The 23208-nt window shown below is 35.5% G+C and overlaps 1 protein-coding gene across 1 annotated transcript; it reads left to right on the plus strand.

Annotated features, from left to right (window-relative positions):
- Window positions 1-6730: 6730 nt before the first annotated feature.
- Window positions 6731-14557, plus strand: LOC116024306. The gene is made up of 4 exons (XM_031265201.1): window positions 6731-7389; window positions 13949-14069; window positions 14184-14291; window positions 14486-14557. Exons 1-4 carry the CDS (start codon window positions 6731-6733, stop codon window positions 14555-14557), a joined length of 960 nt encoding a protein of 319 aa, XP_031121061.1.
- The last annotated feature ends 8651 nt before the right edge of the window (window positions 14558-23208 follow it).

The raw sequence follows: 23208 nt of genomic DNA on the forward strand, positions 1-23208 counted from the left end.
CTGTGACAGAAGGTATCCTCTGGCTGCAATGTTGTCATCTTCAAATTAGATCGAGGTTACACCTAGGGATGTCAACGGGGCAGGGCGGGGGCGGGGAATGGGGTCCCCGTCCCCGCCCTGTTCCCCAGTGGGGATGTGGTATTGTTCCCCATCCCCGTCCCCACGGGGATTTTTCGGGGACGGGGAATCCCAGCGGGGATTTTTTAAAATTATGTAAATTTAAAAAAAAACTAATATTATAAAAAAGAAACTAAGCATTGAATCCTTAAACAAAGTCCAAATTCAACATACATAAATCAATAAAATTAAAATATCCAAACTCTAAAATTATTATAAATATCCAAAAGTTTCAAACTTTCAAACAAAAATACATAATCATAAAATGCCCAAACACTTTAAACTGTTTCAAACTCCTTCAAAGTCCAAAGTCCAAATATAAGTACATAACAAAACAAATGAACTTCTAGGATATATTTTAATATTTAGTTTCTTATATACTTTGTATATAAATAATATATATAATATAATATAATATAATAATATACGGGGAATCGGGGACGGGGCGGGGAGCGGGGAGCGGGGATCGGGGTCGGGGTCGGGGCGGGGGATACCCTCCCCCNTTCACATATTTTCTTAGAAAATTAGATCTCATACTCAAAGATCCAAACTGGCATGCATTAGAGAAAGATTTATTTACATAATTGTTGAAATTTAGCATCTATAACTTTAGCATTCAAAGTTAATTTCAACTTCACAATTTTCCCTTCATTACATAACTCATTATAATCTCGATGTAATGCAACGTAGTACAAATTTCATATTTATTCTCAAAAGAAATTCATACTTATAAAAAGACAATTTAAGTCAACACTATTATTGCACTACTTAAGCAATATCTATTGCAAGGCTTTGATTGTTTAATAACATATTAAAGTCAACCTCATTTCAAGTGAGGTTCAAGTAGCCCTTCACTAGCCTGCATGATCAACCCCATACTTCTTTGATACTCCCAGGTCGAGTGGTGAAACAAAAGTTTACTTAAAAACCACCTTCCTAGACAGAGTATTCAAGAATGATGACTTTTCCATGCTATCAACACACTAATAAGTACTAACATGTATTCAAAGATTTAGACAACTCAACTAACATTTAGTACTAATAATATCTCATTTTATGCAAGCTCTCAGAAACTAGAGCAAATGCGACTTAATAAAAAATAACTACTATTTAAGGGAATGCTATACTCATCTTGCTCTTGTCCAATTGATCTGTGGTTCAATTTGGTTCAGCTTTGTCCTCCACTAGTTTTGCCCTTGCGGTAATAGCATTGAAACGCTCGGTGCCCTTCCTTACCGCACACGAAGCAGACTCCTTTGAATTTCTTGATTTTTCCACTCCTTTTGTTCTTGTTATTTCTGACACTTTGACTTTCAACATCATTTGCACCATATTTTTCTGATAGTGTTTCCCAAATGATCTTTGCCGAGTCTTGTTTGGCATAGATGTCAAAGAGCTTGTCATTCATCTGTGACAGAAGGTATCCTCTGGCTGCAATGTTGTCATCTTCAAATTAGATCGAGGTTACACCTAGGGATGTCAACGGGGCAGGGCGGGGGCGGGGAATGGGGTCCCCGTCCCCGCCCTGTTCCCCAGTGGGGATGTGGTATTGTTCCCCATCCCCGTCCCCACGGGGATTTTTCGGGGACGGGGAATCCCAGCGGGGATTTTTTAAAATTATGTAAATTTAAAAAAAAACTAATATTATAAAAAAGAAACTAAGCATTGAATCCTTAAACAAAGTCCAAATTCAACATACATAAATCAATAAAATTAAAATATCCAAACTCTAAAATTATTATAAATATCCAAAAGTTTCAAACTTTCAAACAAAAATACATAATCATAAAATGCCCAAACACTTTAAACTGTTTCAAACTCCTTCAAAGTCCAAAGTCCAAATATAAGTACATAACAAAACAAATGAACTTCTAGGATATATTTTAATATTTAGTTTCTTATATACTTTGTATATAAATAATATATATAATATAATATAATATAATAATATACGGGGAATCGGGGACGGGGCGGGGAGCGGGGAGCGGGGATCGGGGTCGGGGTCGGGGCGGGGGATACCCTCCCCGNGGGGTCGGGGTCGGGGCGGGGGATACCCTCCCCGTCCCCGTCCCCGTTCCCCGCGGGGATTAGGAATTTCTCCCCATCTCCGCCCCCGTTCGGGGTGGGGATCAGTTTTCCCCATCGAGGGTGGGTTGAATTGCCATCCCTAGTAACACCCCATGCTTGTCCGGGGGTGTAATCCGGTTCGGGGCTTGTTTCTCTCGATTCTTGACCAACAAAAGGGAACACTGGTTTAGCGGGTTCAGGTGGATTGGAGAACAACACATAGACCAGCTTCAGTTGTTGGAAAAGAATAAGCATCCTTCGAGCCCACCTTTCGTAATTTTTCCCATCTAGGGCAGCAATTTTGGATAGGTCGGGTATGACAGAAAGAGCTATCGATTCTAAAGGTTGACTGTTGCTAATTAAACGCTTTTAACTGTTGGGAAATTGAACGCAACGTCAACGAAGACTAGTAGCTCTCGTGGAACAAGAAGAATAGGATTTTAGAAAGTCTGTGCCGTGTTACAATAACACTGCCTTAAAAGCGTTTAATTTTCGGTGACGGTCCGGAACGCTCTCGACTGACAACACAGATTATATATTATGTGCTCAGACAATAGAAGACAAGGAAGGAAGAATAGAAGTTCTCAACTTTTTGTGTGTTTATTCTAATGGAAATGAGCTCAATTTATCGTGTAGATGTCCAACAACCAATTCCATGTAAACCACACAATTATGACAACCCACAAAAATTTGTGCTATAAAAGTGGAGTGCATCTTGAAAGAGTCCAAACATGCTGACAACAACAAATAATGGTCTGCATGGCTCCGAAAATCAAGAAGGCACAAAATAAATTAAATAAAGGCTTTCTTTATGAATGGTTTTCCAACAAATGCTTCTATGCAAGCTGTGCTTCAAAGAACAACAATTAAGATAGTATGTTCCTAGCATGGTTTGAAGCTAATAAGAATTATTCAAGTGCTAGGATGTTGACGAATAAAGAAATGCCAAACAGTTCTATTTAGAAAAAAAAAAAAAGGAACGAGAATGGCATATAAGAAAGCGGGGATTTTCTATCTGTCGTTTGTATTATGTGCCTCCTGGAACTAGGGAGATCTTCTACCTTAGGTGTTTATTGAATTTCATTCGTGGCCTGACATGTTTTGAAAATCATTAGGTAGTTGATGGAATTTAGTATATGACATTTCGCGATGCATGCTATGCTCGTGGTTTGATTTCTGATGAGAAAGAATATATTGATGCAATACTAGAAGCTAGCAAGTGGTCAAGGCTAGTGCCCTCCGCCGCTTATTTGTAACATTACTTACTTCTAAATCTATTACGCCCCAGAGAAGATTTGGGACGCAACTTGGGAACATTTATGTGAAGATGTAGAATATTGTTTGCGTTCAACCATGCTAGGTAAAGGTGTGTTTTAATGTATTTTATAAAATGTTTTGTTTTAATAGTCTACTTTTAGTTTTATATATTCTATATTCAAATCATAGAACATGTATCGAAATTATAGTTGCCTCTGCAGATTTTGTGATGGTAGATGAAAAGAAAAAATTGTACGTTTTGGTGGAGTTAGAAAAACTTTTGTCCCCATGGAGTCAGAGCTTGAGTGACTACCCTCAGATGCCAATACCTGATAGGTCTTCCATTCATTGTAAATGTGGATTGGACTTGCAATATTGCGAAGGGGAGTGAACTAGCAGAGTTTATAATTAAATGTAGCTTGATTATTTGGGATGAGGCACCCATGATGCATAAGCACTGCTTTGAAGCATTGGATAAGACTATGTGTGATTTGTTGAGATTTTGTAATCCTTGAAGTTCAAAACTGCCATTTGGCAGGCAAACAATGGTTTTTGGCGGTGATTTCTGACAAATTTCTGAAAAATATTACCGGTTATAACAAAGGGGTTTAGACAAGATATTGTTGGTGCATGTGTGAACTCATCGTATTTATGGGATCATTGTACTGTCTTATGGTTGACAAAGAACTTGAGGTAAGCGTTGTAGATCACCGAGAGTTAAATGATTTTGCCAATTGGATTACTGACATAGATGATGGATTGGTTGGGGCTCAAGATGACGGGGAGGCAAATGTAAATATACCATCGCAACATGTTTTGGGATTTGATGGTGATCCAATAATTGCAATAGTTGATAGTACACTCCCACTTTTTTGTGAAAGGCAACATGATGGTGCTTATTTAACTGGTCGAGCAATTTTGGCACCGACACTTGATGTTGTTGACGATGTGAATGAGTACATGAGTAGTATGAATGATGCAATTGGATGCACATATCTTAGTTGTGGTTCAGTTTGTCCGACTGAGAGTATTCCGAATGTCGTAGCGGGGCTACACACACTTGAATTATTGAAAGGGTTTAAGTGTTCTAGCCTGCCAAATCATTGCTTGTCTTTAAAAGTTGAATGTCCAATTATGCTTTTACGTAATATAGATCCATCTATTGGGTTGTGTAATAGGGCTAGGTTAATTGTTTTAAAATTGGCAGATCATGTCATCGAGGCACAAATCTTATTTGGAACTCATGTAGGAAATAAGGTTTTGATACCATGCTTATCGCTGACTCCATCAGATATGAAGTTCCCATTCAAGTTTCAACGAAAACAATTCCCAGTGATATTGTCTTATGCAATANGGGGCGGGGAATACCCTCCCCGTCCCCGTCCCCGTTCCCCGCGGGGATTAGGAATTTCTCCCCATCTCCGCCCCCGTTCGGGGTGGGGATCAGTTTTCCCCATCGAGGGTGGGTTGAATTGCCATCCCTAGTAACACCCCATGCTTGTCCGGGGGTGTAATCCGGTTCGGGGCTTGTTTCTCTCGATTCTTGACCAACAAAAGGGAACACTGGTTTAGCGGGTTCAGGTGGATTGGAGAACAACACATAGACCAGCTTCAGTTGTTGGAAAAGAATAAGCATCCTTCGAGCCCACCTTTCGTAATTTTTCCCATCTAGGGCAGCAATTTTGGATAGGTCGGGTATGACAGAAAGAGCTATCGATTCTAAAGGTTGACTGTTGCTAATTAAACGCTTTTAACTGTTGGGAAATTGAACGCAACGTCAACGAAGACTAGTAGCTCTCGTGGAACAAGAAGAATAGGATTTTAGAAAGTCTGTGCCGTGTTACAATAACACTGCCTTAAAAGCGTTTAATTTTCGGTGACGGTCCGGAACGCTCTCGACTGACAACACAGATTATATATTATGTGCTCAGACAATAGAAGACAAGGAAGGAAGAATAGAAGTTCTCAACTTTTTGTGTGTTTATTCTAATGGAAATGAGCTCAATTTATCGTGTAGATGTCCAACAACCAATTCCATGTAAACCACACAATTATGACAACCCACAAAAATTTGTGCTATAAAAGTGGAGTGCATCTTGAAAGAGTCCAAACATGCTGACAACAACAAATAATGGTCTGCATGGCTCCGAAAATCAAGAAGGCACAAAATAAATTAAATAAAGGCTTTCTTTATGAATGGTTTTCCAACAAATGCTTCTATGCAAGCTGTGCTTCAAAGAACAACAATTAAGATAGTATGTTCCTAGCATGGTTTGAAGCTAATAAGAATTATTCAAGTGCTAGGATGTTGACGAATAAAGAAATGCCAAACAGTTCTATTTAGAAAAAAAAAAAAAGGAACGAGAATGGCATATAAGAAAGCGGGGATTTTCTATCTGTCGTTTGTATTATGTGCCTCCTGGAACTAGGGAGATCTTCTACCTTAGGTGTTTATTGAATTTCATTCGTGGCCTGACATGTTTTGAAAATCATTAGGTAGTTGATGGAATTTAGTATATGACATTTCGCGATGCATGCTATGCTCGTGGTTTGATTTCTGATGAGAAAGAATATATTGATGCAATACTAGAAGCTAGCAAGTGGTCAAGGCTAGTGCCCTCCGCCGCTTATTTGTAACATTACTTACTTCTAAATCTATTACGCCCCAGAGAAGATTTGGGACGCAACTTGGGAACATTTATGTGAAGATGTAGAATATTGTTTGCGTTCAACCATGCTAGGTAAAGGTGTGTTTTAATGTATTTTATAAAATGTTTTGTTTTAATAGTCTACTTTTAGTTTTATATATTCTATATTCAAATCATAGAACATGTATCGAAATTATAGTTGCCTCTGCAGATTTTGTGATGGTAGATGAAAAGAAAAAATTGTACGTTTTGGTGGAGTTAGAAAAACTTTTGTCCCCATGGAGTCAGAGCTTGAGTGACTACCCTCAGATGCCAATACCTGATAGGTCTTCCATTCATTGTAAATGTGGATTGGACTTGCAATATTGCGAAGGGGAGTGAACTAGCAGAGTTTATAATTAAATGTAGCTTGATTATTTGGGATGAGGCACCCATGATGCATAAGCACTGCTTTGAAGCATTGGATAAGACTATGTGTGATTTGTTGAGATTTTGTAATCCTTGAAGTTCAAAACTGCCATTTGGCAGGCAAACAATGGTTTTTGGCGGTGATTTCTGACAAATTTCTGAAAAATATTACCGGTTATAACAAAGGGGTTTAGACAAGATATTGTTGGTGCATGTGTGAACTCATCGTATTTATGGGATCATTGTACTGTCTTATGGTTGACAAAGAACTTGAGGTAAGCGTTGTAGATCACCGAGAGTTAAATGATTTTGCCAATTGGATTACTGACATAGATGATGGATTGGTTGGGGCTCAAGATGACGGGGAGGCAAATGTAAATATACCATCGCAACATGTTTTGGGATTTGATGGTGATCCAATAATTGCAATAGTTGATAGTACACTCCCACTTTTTTGTGAAAGGCAACATGATGGTGCTTATTTAACTGGTCGAGCAATTTTGGCACCGACACTTGATGTTGTTGACGATGTGAATGAGTACATGAGTAGTATGAATGATGCAATTGGATGCACATATCTTAGTTGTGGTTCAGTTTGTCCGACTGAGAGTATTCCGAATGTCGTAGCGGGGCTACACACACTTGAATTATTGAAAGGGTTTAAGTGTTCTAGCCTGCCAAATCATTGCTTGTCTTTAAAAGTTGAATGTCCAATTATGCTTTTACGTAATATAGATCCATCTATTGGGTTGTGTAATAGGGCTAGGTTAATTGTTTTAAAATTGGCAGATCATGTCATCGAGGCACAAATCTTATTTGGAACTCATGTAGGAAATAAGGTTTTGATACCATGCTTATCGCTGACTCCATCAGATATGAAGTTCCCATTCAAGTTTCAACGAAAACAATTCCCAGTGATATTGTCTTATGCAATAACCATAAATAAGATCCAAAGTCAAACATTATCTGTTGTAGGTTTGCTTTTAAGAAAAACCAGTGTTTGTGCACAGTCAATTGTACGTGGCATTGTCTAGAGTTAATAACCCCGGTGGTCTGAAGTTACTCATTTGTAATGACAAAAGAGAATATGTTTCTTCTACGTCGAATGTGGTGTATAAAGAGGCCTTTAATAATTTATAAAGATATTTAGTTAGTCTGTATTATGTTATCCAAAACAATTTTTACGTGTGTGTGTGTGTGTATGTGTGTCTATATATATATGTGTGTGTATGTGTGTCTATATATATATATAATTATACATACATATATATATATATATATATATATAGATTTTTATTCAAATGTGGCCGCGCCCTTACGTGCGACCGTGCGGTTTACACCACTCAATGTTAAGAAATGCACCACTCAATGTTACGAAATACACCACTCAATAACATTGAGTGGTGTATTTCATATGACCGTGCGGTTTACACCACTCAATGTTAAGAAATGCACCACTCAATGTTACGAAATACACCACTCAATAACATTGAGTGGTGTATTTCATATTTTATGAAATACACCACTCAATGTTATTGAGTGGTGCATTTCGTAACATTGAGTGGTGCATTTCTTAACATTGAGTGGTGTAAACCGCACGACCGCACGTAAGGGCACGGCCACACCTGAACATGACCCTGTATATATATATATATATATATATATATATATATATATATATATATATATATATATATATATTCTTATACATATAATCCGTGCATCGCACCGGTGCGGTACTAGTAAGGAAGTTAAGATTGACTGAATGAGGAAACTTTTTGCATGGATGCACATGAGATAAAGCATGAAGGCCTCAAAATCACAAGTGGATAACTTCAAATATAGTTGAATATGGAATTTATTTTATCTACATCGTGGCGTATTATGAACAAAAGGCAAGGAGATTTCAGCTCCAGAATTTATGGGAACCAGTCAGCCAGCCACGTAGGCTATAATCAGCGTTCGTGAAACCAAGTCTGAAAAAATGGCATATTAATGTCACCTTTGCAATGAAGTCGGTAGGATCGCATGGTTAAACCGAGGTAGAATCACATTATTGTCAATCAACCAAGATAAAATGATGTTGCCCATATTGTTGTTGCTTCAATTGCTTTTGATCCGAATGTTTGGAGTGCAGTTTTGGCCAACCCAGGGCTCCAGGAACTCCTCATGACATAGAAAACCACTGTTTCTATGAGTTCTGTCCTTGATGGTGAATATAGCGTGGAGGAATCCGTTGTAGAAATTGATTTCTTACGTTATTCATCACTGAAGAGTGATGACTTGACATCAAAAAGACGGGTCCTCTAAGCCCGAGAATGGTTTTACAGGTTTCTTGCAGAATATTAAAGCAGCGGTTATTGATATGATAGAACTGCTTATCCGATTTCTTCCAAAATCTCTTTGGAGGTTACAAAGTATTTGCAAATGCTGATAGAAGTGCAAAAATAAGTGTGGTAGACAGGGCCTTGGGTGCATTGTTAATGGGATTGGAAATTATGGTGATAATGGTGGTACAGTGGTGCTGTAACGAGCTTAATCATATTCTGCAAAAATTCGTCGAAGCTACATAGCCATATAAATATATTATAGTACAATTTGGTTGCTAAAGTTATTTTGAAATGAACAATTAAGCATGTACTATATAAGACAGAATAAAGAAATTCATGAAACTATTAAAAAAATAGCNCGGTACTAGTAAGGAAGTTAAGATTGACTGAATGAGGAAACTTTTTGCATGGATGCACATGAGATAAAGCATGAAGGCCTCAAAATCACAAGTGGATAACTTCAAATATAGTTGAATATGGAATTTATTTTATCTACATCGTGGCGTATTATGAACAAAAGGCAAGGAGATTTCAGCTCCAGAATTTATGGGAACCAGTCAGCCAGCCACGTAGGCTATAATCAGCGTTCGTGAAACCAAGTCTGAAAAAATGGCATATTAATGTCACCTTTGCAATGAAGTCGGTAGGATCGCATGGTTAAACCGAGGTAGAATCACATTATTGTCAATCAACCAAGATAAAATGATGTTGCCCATATTGTTGTTGCTTCAATTGCTTTTGATCCGAATGTTTGGAGTGCAGTTTTGGCCAACCCAGGGCTCCAGGAACTCCTCATGACATAGAAAACCACTGTTTCTATGAGTTCTGTCCTTGATGGTGAATATAGCGTGGAGGAATCCGTTGTAGAAATTGATTTCTTACGTTATTCATCACTGAAGAGTGATGACTTGACATCAAAAAGACGGGTCCTCTAAGCCCGAGAATGGTTTTACAGGTTTCTTGCAGAATATTAAAGCAGCGGTTATTGATATGATAGAACTGCTTATCCGATTTCTTCCAAAATCTCTTTGGAGGTTACAAAGTATTTGCAAATGCTGATAGAAGTGCAAAAATAAGTGTGGTAGACAGGGCCTTGGGTGCATTGTTAATGGGATTGGAAATTATGGTGATAATGGTGGTACAGTGGTGCTGTAACGAGCTTAATCATATTCTGCAAAAATTCGTCGAAGCTACATAGCCATATAAATATATTATAGTACAATTTGGTTGCTAAAGTTATTTTGAAATGAACAATTAAGCATGTACTATATAAGACAGAATAAAGAAATTCATGAAACTATTAAAAAAATAGCACTGGAGACATGAGGTTGGCACCCCTCGGAACGTAGTGGTTGGCCTAAGGCACCACTCTCCGCAAGGCAGTTAACCTTATTTGGAGCATGAGAATGAGATATGACCTTTGCGGTCGAAGTGGGCATGCAAGCATCCTGATCTGTGTGCCGGACGACTATGCCTTCTAGAATAATAACTTGGCCTATGATATAATAGAGTCTAGAGTCGACCAGACGACCAGTCACCAGCGTGATATATGTGTGTGTGTGTGTGTGTGTGTGTACACACACACACACACACATAGATATATATATATAGGGTCATAATCAAGTGTGGTCGTCCCTTAACGTGCGGTCAGTGCGGCCTCACCACTATGTATATATAAATATACACCACTCAATGTTAGAAAATGCACCACACAAATATGCATCATTAGGTACGCATCACCAAAAAACACACCACTGGGTATGTAAATATACACCACACAATGTTAACAATCGCACCATTAGAGGTAGGGGAATTATGGTGCATGTTTTGGGTGTGTGGTGTGTTTTTAGGTGTTTTTGTGTATTTTCATTGTGGTGTGTTTTCTAACATTGAGTGGTGCGAACTGCACCAACCGCACGGGAAGGCGCGACCGCATTTGAGCATATATATATATATATATATATATATATATATATATATACGATCATATGAAACAATTGCCTTAGGTGCCTAGGGGTGTGTAGAACCCGAGTTATCCGAAAAACCCGACCGATCTGTGAACCGAGTTTGCCCAACGGAAGCCGACCGAACCCGAGATGCTGTGGACCGAACCGGCGACCAAACAGCGTTGGTTAATAGGGGTTCGGGTGGGGGGAATAAATTCCCAATCGACCCGCCCAAAAATCCGATTAAAGCTTAGGGTTGCGTATGTGTGTAAGGGTGTGACGTCGTTTGGTCATAGTATGTATATATATATATATATATATATATATGTTGGTAAGGTTGAAAGGCATTCAGTCATTTGCGCAGTCGTGATTTTGAAACTAGGGTTCCTCACTTCTTCTCCCTTCTACTTCGCGATTATGATTTCTCTCTTCTCTAATCTCTGGACTCTAGTCTAGTGGTCTCTCCCTTCTCCCTTCGCGAATCACGAATGTGATTCACTGATTTGTTCATTTGTCTAAGACTCTGGACTCTGAGTTCTCTCTATTCTAGAGTCTAGATTCTAGTTTGTTCTCGGCTTTTCGTTCGTTCTCTAGTGGTAGTCTGGTGGATACCGTGCTGGTAGCTGGTGGCTGGTGGCTGGTGCAGTGGTGCTGTGGGCTGTGGCTTGTGGTGGACTGGTGGTGTAGTCGACTGTCGACTTCGGCTGGTGATATTTGTACAAAGAAGCCCTTGTTCTCCGGGGTATTGTGAGAAACGAAGTAAATCGTCGAACCCTAGTTCTTTAAATTTGAGTTGTTAAATTTATATGCATATTCTGGTGGAAGCACTGACTTTTGATTGCAAACCCTAGTTCAATTTGTATGCTTATTATGCGATTTTGTGATATGTTCTGTCATAGTATGATATTCTAGATTTTTTGTGGAAACACTGATTTTTGATTGTATGATAATCTGGTGGAAGCACTGACTATTTAGTGTTTACTGAAAATTTTTATTCATTGGCCATTATTGGTGAAAATTTGAATAAGGTGGAAGCACTGGAAAATACTGAAATATGTATCAGGGTAAGTCCCAATGGTGAAATCCAGAAAATGATGAACTGTACAAGATGACAGGTTCCTGATTCTGGATTTCTTTGTGTGATACTGTGATTGTATCACTTTATGTTAAATTGTTTACAAATTACAAGTTTATGGATGTAAGACCCTTAAATTACAAGTTTAAGCCCCAATTATGAAATTTAGACAAATGATGAACTTTGAAATGCCTGTCTTTCTAAGTTTCTGATTCTGGATTTCTGTAGTTATGTGTTCTGTGTATAGTATATGAAATTCTACAATATGTTTACCACTTTACTGATAGTATTCCATTTCTTTAGATGGAAAATATCATAGTCTCACTACTACAAAAATCACTTTTAACGTCGGTTATTTTTGACATACGACGTTGGTTATTTTGCGACGTAGTTCTGGAAGACGTTGTAAGTAAATTATACGACGTCGGTTTAACAACCGACGTCGTATGCTTTTTTTTTAAAAACAAATAAAGAAAAGGCGTCGGTTTTTATTTTTGTAAAAAACCGACACCGTTTCTTCTTTTTATAAAAATATAAAGAAACGACGTCAGTTTTTTTAATAAACCGACGTTATTTATTTATTTATTTTAAGAAAATCAGAGAACAACGTCGGTGTTTTTTTAATAAACAATAGCGTTTTTTTTTGTTTTGTTTACAGAACTTGAGCATTGTACCAAAGAAGAAGAATGCTAATACCTGCAACATCTCAACAAATACGTATGCATATGACTGAGTGTGTATTCTTATTACAAAAGAAGAAGAATGCTTACAAAATAGTAGCTTTTTACAAAAATAAAAAATAAAAATACGCCGTGGCTGAGTTGTAGCACCGCCGCTGAGTCTTGTTCTTGGGATGTCTGATCTCTGCAAACCATTTCTTCCGGTGTTGTTGCCGCATGCGGAGCTCTGGCTTTTTTTGTGGAGCTCTTTGTGGTTTCCGGTGTTGCTGTCGCATGCACAAACCATTTCCGCCGCATGAAGCAATTCGCAGCTTTGTGGTTTATGTTGTGGAGCTCTGGCTTGCTTCATTGGGATGGATCTTATACCAAGATAGCTCATTCTCACAGATATGGAGCTCTGGCTTGCATCCAACGGCGGACTGGTTGCTGCTGAAAAAAACAAAGAGAAGAATAAAGGATGAAGATGAGTGAGAAATAATAACATAATGGATAAGAATAAACAAAATATAATAGAATAAGAAGAAAGATAAGACTATAAGAGAATGGATGTTGTATACAAATAAGAATACAAAAAGCAAAAGTAGCACAACACCCCATGAAAGCTACATTAAAAAGATACTTTGAATTTGAAATTTGAATACATTCATTTTTTATCTGGATCCCGCACCTGCCACATAATTTTTTTTAAATTAAATAAAAATCATACAACGTCGGTTATTTGAGGTTATTTCAAATAACCGACGTCGTATGTTTTTTTGAATATTTTTTAAAAATAGAAACGACTTCGGTTTTCTAAAAAACCGACGCTGTTTCCTCAAATTAAAATTTTTTAAAGATACGACGTCGGTTTTTTAAGAAAACTGACGTCGTATTATTTTTAGAAATAAAAAAAAATCCGTAATTATTAACAACGTCGGTTTTGTTAAAACCGACGTTATATGCTATTTTTGTAGTGGTGTCTGGTAGTCCCTTCCAACTCTTCCAACTCTTCAAATGATGGGTCTACAGTGGTGGAAGCCCAAACTGTTGACACAAATAGTTAACAGAATGTGCAACCTACTGCTGTAGTTCCTGCGAAGAAAAGGAAGCAAGTTGATTCCAGATCAAGAGTTTGGGACAATTTTGAAAGAATTACTAATGATAGTGATGTTACTATAAAGGAAAAGTGTATATATTGTGTCAAAGTATATCAATGTAAATCCAAAAAACATGGTACTTCATCTCTGAGAAACCACATGCTTAGTTGTCTGAAAAACCCTCACTCTAAAGACACTAGACAATCACTTCTGACCTTTCAAGTTGTTACAAATTCTGATGCATCTCAACCTACTTTGGGTGAGTTAGGAACCTAAGTTTATAATCAAGAAGCTATTAGGAGGACCTTGATTGAAATGATTATAATAGATGAACTACCTTTTAGATTTGTTAAGGGTCCAGGGTTTAGGAAGTTCATTGTGGTGGCTTGTCCTATGTTTAAGATTCCATCTAGAAGGACAATAAGTAGGGACATCAGTCTGATTTATGAAGAGGAAAGGCTGAAGGTAAAATGTTTTTTTAGGGGAAACACTCAAAGAGTCAGTATTACAACCGACTCTTGGACTTCTATTCAGAGAATTAACTACATGGTTGTGATTGCTCACTTTATAGATGAATAGTGGAAGCTGAGTAAGAAGAATATCTCATTTGTCCCTGTTGCATCACACAAGGGTGAGTACATTGCAAAAGCCCTAGAAACTTGTTTGCTTAACTGGGGGATTAGGAATGTATATACTATTACAATAGATAATGCATCATCTAATGACACTGCCCTAGGTTTTCTAAAAAAGAAATTGTTGTCTTAGGGAACATCTATTGTGAAAGCCAAATATATTCACATGAGATGCATTGCCCATATTCTAAACTTAGTTGTGCAAGATGGGCTGAAAGCCTGAAATATTGTGATGTTTCTGTGAAAAAGGTTAGGGAAGCTGTGAGATATGTGAGAAATTCACCTGCTAGGCTTAAGAAATTTAAGGACCTGTCTTCCTAGATTGGAATTGAACTGAAATCTTCCTTATGTCTAGATGTTCGAACTAGGTGGAATTCTATATATGTTATGTTACAATCTACAATCTCTTACTAGAAAGTGTTTGAGTATTTGAAGAGAGTGATAGTTCATTCAAATCATATTTAGGAGAGTCTGTTCCTGATTTTCTTGATTGGGAATCTGTTAAGAGTTCGGTGGAAGTCTTGAAATGTTTTTATGATATGACAATCAGAATTTCAAGTTCTTTATATGTCACATCTAACAGATTTTTTTCTGAAATTTCTTGTTTATATTGCCTCTTGAATGGCTTGGTGGAAGCTGGTGGGTCTGTGAAACATATGGGGCTTAATATGAAGGCCAAATTTGAAAAATATTGGGGGGAAATAGATAAGATGAATTTGATGATATTCTTTGCAAACATTCTAGACCCTAGGGACAAATTAGAGTACATGCCAACTCAAATTATTCACATGTATGGTGAGGAAAGAAGCAAAACCTACTATTAGAAAGTGCTTTCTAGTTTGACAGAATTGTTTGATGATTATGCTGCCTCTACTCCCTCTAGTACTCCTACTGTTGTCCCTACTACTCCTGTCAGTCCTTCTGAATCTTCACAGTCTACAGTTGGGAGGCCACAACATTTGTTAAAGTCCTAGATTAAGAAACAAAGGATGGAAAGTGGGGGAAAGAAAAAAGCTGAATTGGAAATTTACTTGGCTGAGGCAATTGTTGAAGAAGAAACTTCTTTTGATATACGTAGGTGGTGGAAGCTGAATGCTGCAAGATTTCCTATCCTTTCTAAGATAGCTAGGGATGTCTTAGCTATACCAATTTCCACTGTTGCCTCAGAATATACTTTCAGTACATCTGGTAGGGTTTTAGACCCTTTTAGTAGTTCATTAACTCCTAAGATTGTGAAAGTTTTGGTTTGTACACAGGATTGGCTTAGACTGACAAATACCCCCTGTCAATTGAGGAAAATCTTGAGGAATTAGAGAGATTTGAACAAGGTAACACACTAAGTCACTAACACTTCCTAGTTCTTAACATTCACACAATTTTAATTTAGTTTTAACATTCTACTGCTTTTAATTTTGCAGAATTTGGTGCTGATGGTGGCAGTGCAACTAGGAGGATTGGTGGTTCTACACTTGCTACTATTCCTGTAATGATATGCTTTATTATTTTATACTTTATACTCTTTTATTAATGTATTGTGTATACTATTATTCATGACTGTTGTTGCCCCTATTATTGAGTGATGACTTATGAGGCAGTGAGGCATTGGGGTTTGGTAACTGTTTTAATTAGTTGCTGCCCCTAGTTGTCCTATTGAGGCTTGGTAACTGTCTAGTTGCTGGCTTGCTGCCTTTGTTGGTAAGTTGGAGTGTTGGACAGTTGGTAACTAGTAAGTTCCTGGTAATGATTCTATAATTGATTATTCTATGACATTATGTAGTTATGTATTTATGGCAATGATGAAGACTTTCACCAATGATCTGAAATATAGGGGATTAAGCTGGTATGTTGCTCAATCCTCATGAGGGATGTTGTAGCAATTAATCCTAACTTTGACAAAAAGCTTACTGAGCCAACTTTATAATTGTCTAATGTTTAATTATTTTATATTGCATAACTTGTGTTTGTTATTTGCTAATATTCCTTAAGTTTGAGTTCACAGGAAGAAGAAGCACAGTATGAACTAGGAAGTACTAATCATATGGGCATATGGCTGCAAAAATGCAAAACTGCAAAGTGTATTTATTTTTGTGAAGTTGTAAAGTACTTAACTATATGTACTTAGATAGTTATAAATTTTTGTAACTGTGTGTCTGTGTCTAAGTTGTATTTTTTTGGAAAAGTTGCTGCTTCCCTGACTTGTTTAAGTTGTTTTTGTAAATTGTAATGCTGCCAATAGTATTAATTAGTATGATGTAGCTGCAACAATTATTGTGTAACATTGCAGCTTGTCATTTTTTTCCAAACATTTATAATTTTGAAGTGTTTAATTCAAATATTTATTTATTTTTGTAATTTTGAGAATTGAATTCGGATATCTGACCGATCCGAATACCCCCGAACTTTTAAAAACTTGAAGTGATTTTTATAAATATAAAACGAAATTGGATTTGGAAATTAATATCTGAAACCCGCACAGATTAGCCTTCCCGACATCCGAACCGACCCCACCCGACCAATGCACACCCCTTCTTCCAGTGCACATTTTTATGCCTTATAGTGCACATTGTTGAAGTTTGTAAGCGACGAATTCTTTTTTTAAATTTAGGGCTGAGATTCTATTTCACTTTTCACCTGCGACTTTTATCTCACCCGAACCCCTTCCTATATATATATATATATATATATATATATATATATATATATATATATATATAATGTCTGTATGAGAAGGATTAAATCAAATATGATGCCTAAGAGAAAACTCAAAACTCATCATAGTCGTGGAAATGGGAATTATCAGCTATTGTAAATTAAGGAATAATAAGGTGGTATTTTGATAAGGGAAATTGATATTTTCAACTTCAAATTTTTCTCCTAATATTTCTTCCCATTATGTGGCTTAAAAGTATTGGTGTCCATGACTTGAGTGACCTCATCATTGGTTAAAAAGAAAGTTAATTGTCCAATTAAAAAATATCATCTATGGAGGGAATGATTGGGAAGGGTAGATAGCATTACGCATCGAGTAATTTTATAAAGTGCACCCGATGATATGTGAAAGTGCAATGCACTTGTGCATAAGATGCACTTTGAGTCGCAAATGTTAATTGAGTGCACAGGTTTTGGATAGGTTAAGTCTAGGTTTAACCCTGGGCAATTTGAGTTCTTGAAGTTTTTTGGATTGGGGTTTTTTACACCCTAAAATTGAACCGAATAATGAGTAAATTGTTTTGAGTTTGGGATAGTCAAATCAATCCGGATTTAGGTTCCGATTGCTAAACCCGAAATGTTAAGAAATTGATTTTAAAATTTAAAAACTTGATTAAAACTCTAAATTGAACTGATAAACTCAAAAATAATAAAATAATATTTAAGAAATTACAACTTAATATTACAATTTACAACTTACAACTTACAAGATCGAATTGTAAACTTGTAATATTACAATTTACACTAATTACTAACAGAACAATTAGTTAGTTACAATTTATATTTTACAGGTACTTGTTCATCCAAAATTCCATATTTACCGTTATTCCACAAGTTGTAGTTCACTTGTTCGATCTTCAATATTTTAATTTTCCTTTAATAAAGAGAAAACAAAAAATATTCTTTATAAAAAAACTGTAAACACTTAGATATTTTAATAGATTGAGGCCAGGTTTGAATAATAATTGAATAAATATAGAGATATGTTAATTGTTAAACATATATACCATTACAACTTACAAGAGACTATCAGTGCAAAACCATGATTAAAAAAAATTGATAAGATATATTATCTATGAAATAAGCAAATTAAAAGAATATTATTGCAACCATTTAACTTATCAAGTATTTGGTGCTAAGTCATTGATAGATATATCTATGAAATAAAACACAAATAGTTGTGTTAGAGAAATAACAAATAGTTGACATATCAATATATCATACTATCGTAGAAAAACTATTGTATAAGAAGTTAAGAGCAAATAAAATAAGTTATCATCGTTCTCTATCTTCTCAAGAAAATTGAAATCTTCCTTTAACACTGATTAGTTTTTTGTGAGATCTAATCCAATCTTGGGTACAGATTAGTGCTTCTACCATTTTTAAGGTTAAGCTACTTCAAAATTCATCTAGTACCTTGTTATCAGTACTACTGAATATAGATTTAGATGCAACAATAGAAATTGGTGCAACTAGAACACCCTTGCTATTTCAACCAAGATTGAAAATCTTGGTTGATTAACCTTCCACCAATAAAGATTATCAAAAGATTGTGTACTTTCTATATCTTCACCCTTAATGTGAGAATGTGAAGACTAATTTTGTGCATTCATTTTTTTTTATTTAGATGGTTGAGATTTAATTTCCTAAGATGACATGGATTGATCTTTTTTGTTAATGTGGGGGTAGTAGTGTGTTTTTCTTTTCTTTTTTTTCTTTTTTTTTTTTTTTTGTAAATGTGAACGCATGGGTAATGCTTGACAAAATTTGTGTCCAATTTTCTTGGTTTATCACTGTTACGATTTGGAGTCGTAATTTCTTCATCATTGATCGAGTGTTCGTCCATGCAAAGCAATTAGTATTTTGTTTTTTTTGCTCGTTCTTTGAGTATAATATTGCCTATATTTGGATGTTGGTGTATATGTACACATGTTTGGGTAGTACGGTTGTGCATTTGGGTGTGCTGGTTATGCAACCCAGTATTGTGAGTAATCCATCGTAGGCTAGTGCGATGTGCGTTAGTGCACTTTAGTGCGGTGCATCGTAGAACATTGTGATGTCCATCGTTGATTTTTTTGGCGGTGTTTGAATGCACACCCAAAGAGTTATTGATGCACGAAATTTGGTATAGAAATGCATGTTGTTTTCTTAATCCGTGCGATTTGTTCCTTTTAATCTCATTTATGCATCATTCTAATTTAATGGTCTAGATTAGTCCTCACATTCTCACATTAAGGGTAACTTTCATGGGAGAGCGACCATAATATATATATATATATGGAAGGGTTCAAGTGCTGGGAAGGGTTCCCGTGCAGTTGTACAGTTACGCACATTAAGCATTATATGGCGCACCTTAAGTACACAAACTACGCACCTTAAGCACACAAACAAACAAAGCACCTTAAAAACACAAATCACGTGCACCTAAAGCTTTAGGCCGGCACACCTTTAAGTACACAAACCACGTACCTTAAGATCACAAACCACGCATCTACGGTTTTAAAATGGCGCACATTAAGAAAGAAAACAACACACCCTAAGAAGGAAAAACCACGCACCTTAAGCTTTAGGTTCACTCACCTTAAATTTCAACATTGACGCACCTTAAACATACAACCACGCACCTTAAAAAGGACAATTACACACCTAAAATAATCGCACAACCGCATGGGACTACATATATATATATATATATATATGACCTTTGTCTCATTTTACCTATCTTACTTTCCTTTTTAGTTTGTTCCAAAATGTTGTCCTCTTTTAAAAATTGAACATCACCATCATTCTATTTTTTCTAATTTACCCTAATAACTTTTGCTTTCTTTATTGCTTTTATTTCCAAAAGTGAAAAAGTAAGGAGCATATATAATTGAAAAGCACATTACATTTACTTTAATTTCTTAAAAATCGTGCAAAAATTAAATGAGACAACCAATTCGGGATGAAACAAAATGCTAAAAATGCTATCAATTACCCTTATTTATACTCAAATATATAGGTGTCTTGGGAGCTTATCAATGGCACACAGTTAACACAACTTGGCACACATTGCACGCAAAAGCAAAACCCAAAAATATAAGGAAACCGAGAAACATAGAATTTCCAACAAAGGCACACATTACAACCAACAAAGGCACACCCCCACACCACCCGTGGAACATGAATTGGTAAAACAAAGATTGTGTATAACCAAACAAGGCACACCCTATAACTAAAGACAGTCAAACTTGATAACCCCCGAGACATAACCCAACAACACATGCATGTGGCACACATAATAACTAGTTTAATCATGCAATAATGACCAGAAACCAAAAATTACTAAAAAGCAAAGTATTGAAAATATTTCCTTACAAGAATGACAAAACAAGACATGCAAAACAAGAATTTTAAATAAGTAAAGCAAACAAAACAATTTAAAAATACCAACATGATTCATTGACGGAAACAGTTGATATAAAATAAATGTAAACCCTCCAAACCAAACTGCGAAGATTGTACCAAACTAAATATTGCAAATTCCACTCAAAATTGAGGCACACACTAAACCCACCCTAGTCACACAACGAAAACACATGTGGCACCCATTATGAACAACAGTAAGAAATGTTGAGTTCCCTATCCACAATAACAACTAAATACTAAACATTGCCACATTGGCACATAATTGCTACCCCACGGCACACAAATATTCAATTTTAAATACTACATAAGAAGATACGAAAACAAAAAGTAAAACCCCGAAACCAAACTACCAAACTGGCAAAAATTATGCCAAAAACAAAAAAACAAAAACAAAAAAAAAAACAAAAAACAAAAAAACAAAAAACAAATAAAGATAAACAAAAAAAAAAAATTGCCCAACAAATAAAAAACACACGAACAGCAATATAATTAAAAATAAATATTACAATCACAATTATATACTCAAAAATTACAAATTCATGCTTATTAGTTTTAAAAATGTTGAGTTTCCTACTTCGGGCTTCTATTAACTGTATGTACAACGAAATTAATGTTTCCAACGACCAAAAGCATATATACTCAGCACACCAGTTTCCCAATATTAGCACACAATTACTAATCCTAGGCACACAATATTGTGAACTAAAAAATCAATCTACCGTGATATCCACAATTTTCAACTTTTAAATTTAAGTAAAAATAAAAATAAAAATACAAACATTGAAAAACCACAGCAAAAACTACAAAACTGCCAAAAATTAAAAAACAATAAAGAAAACAAACAAAAACAAAACCAAACTGCCAGTTCAATGAAAAAAAAAACAATTTTCAACAACAACTAGGCACATATGATTCCACCAACTAATAACCACAAACTTGCAATTTCTAAAAATTAATAAACAACAAAACATACATATGATTCAACCAAACACTGTACACGAACTAATTTTATTCAAAAAAAAAACACCACAACAAGAACCAAAACCCTACAATTGCTAAATATTAATAAACAAAAAAAATATCATTCAAGCATATCAAATACATGGAGTAATGAAGGAAATAACCTAAGAAACAATAACTTAAAAAACTGCCAAAGATATTTAAAAAAAATATATAATTAAAAAAAAAACAAAAACACAAAACCAAACTGCAATTACAAAAAATACATTTTCAACATTAAAAAAAAAAAACATTAATAACCAAACCCTATACACGGAATAATTAACCAAAAAAATGAAACAAGAACAACTGAAAACGAAAAACAAAATTAACAAAAAAAAAAATTTTGCGAAAATGGGTGCATGAATATTAACAAGGTAAATACTCATACTTGCAAGTGAAAATAGGTGCGAAAATAGGTGCACTTGTAAGTGAAACTAGGTGCACCAAAGTTTCAGTTATTTATGAAAATGCCACCGCGTCATTTTTTAAAAATTGCATCTGATTCGTTGATCTGGACACGTGGACGGTTGTGATTTGTCCGCAGTTCTCTCTTGAGCGACAGTACGCACGAGAGTGCAACCCTATATATATATATATATATATATATATATATATATATATATATATATATATATATGGGGACATGGGACCCGGGGTCCATTTTATTGTGGACCCGGTACCAATAAAATCACACACACACACACACACAACATATGTGTGTGTGTGTGTGTGTGTGTGAGCAAGAGAGAACTGTACGTGAAATTACGTAATTGTATTTACTTAGGCTATTTATATAGAAAAATGAAGGATGTTAATTACATATTCAAACTCAAAAAATTTAGCCATGAGTTAATCTCTCAATCTCCCATGTATCTCTCTAATAAATATATTATTATTATTATTATTATTATTATTATTATTATTACTCCATATTATAATAAAAACACATCTTTATATTAAAGAATTATTAAATAAAGACAACTTAGATATAAACAAAATACATGTGTGTATGTATGCATAATAATAATAATAATAATAATAATAATAATAATTATTATTATTATTATTATTATTATTATTATTATTATTATTTTGTATAAGGATATGTATGACTTTAAAACTTATTCCATTTCTATTCCTTTAACCAACCAAACATTAGAATACAATTCCTAAAGTCTATTCTTTCAGCGAACCAAACAATAGAATACAATTCATGTTCTATTCCTTACCTATTCTATTCCATGTGGAATAATATTCCTATTCCCTTCGTGAACCAAATGTGTTGTTATTGTGGTAGCCAATGCATTTTTTTTCTCTTGAATAGATTTAAAAGATATAAAAAATCAATTTAGTTTTGTGACAAAACTTATTTTGCAGTCGATGGAAAGTAAGTTGGAGAATGAAGATTCTCCGGGAATGTCGGTCTCAAAGGATGACAAATTTGGAGTGATTGATGCATAGCGGATCATAAGTAAGCCATGAACCTACAAAGAGCTAAATCCAAGTGTGTGCAAAAGCATTATGTTCAAAGTAACAAGTGTGTAAAGATAAAGTATTCAAGGACTATAGAGCAAATTAAACAAATCACTTAAAGAGAAACAAGTAGAATGAAATGAGTCTTCGATTAGCCTTTCCTTGCATTAGGTTCCTAAGTGTATTAGATAGGAAATGCATAATTTGCTAATTGTGATTCAAGAGAGATGATTGCTATTACTAATGTCATTTTAGGTCTCCTTGGCCTATCATGGTGTAATATAGCACCACGTGCCTATGTTACTACCATCAGACATTTTGTCGAACACCTTAATTACATCTCATTTTGGACTTTGTCCTCTTAGATTTAAGACAGGAAA

This window comes from Ipomoea triloba, chromosome 7, assembly GCF_003576645.1.
Source record: "Ipomoea triloba cultivar NCNSP0323 chromosome 7, ASM357664v1".
Taxonomy (NCBI): domain Eukaryota; kingdom Viridiplantae; phylum Streptophyta; class Magnoliopsida; order Solanales; family Convolvulaceae; genus Ipomoea; species Ipomoea triloba.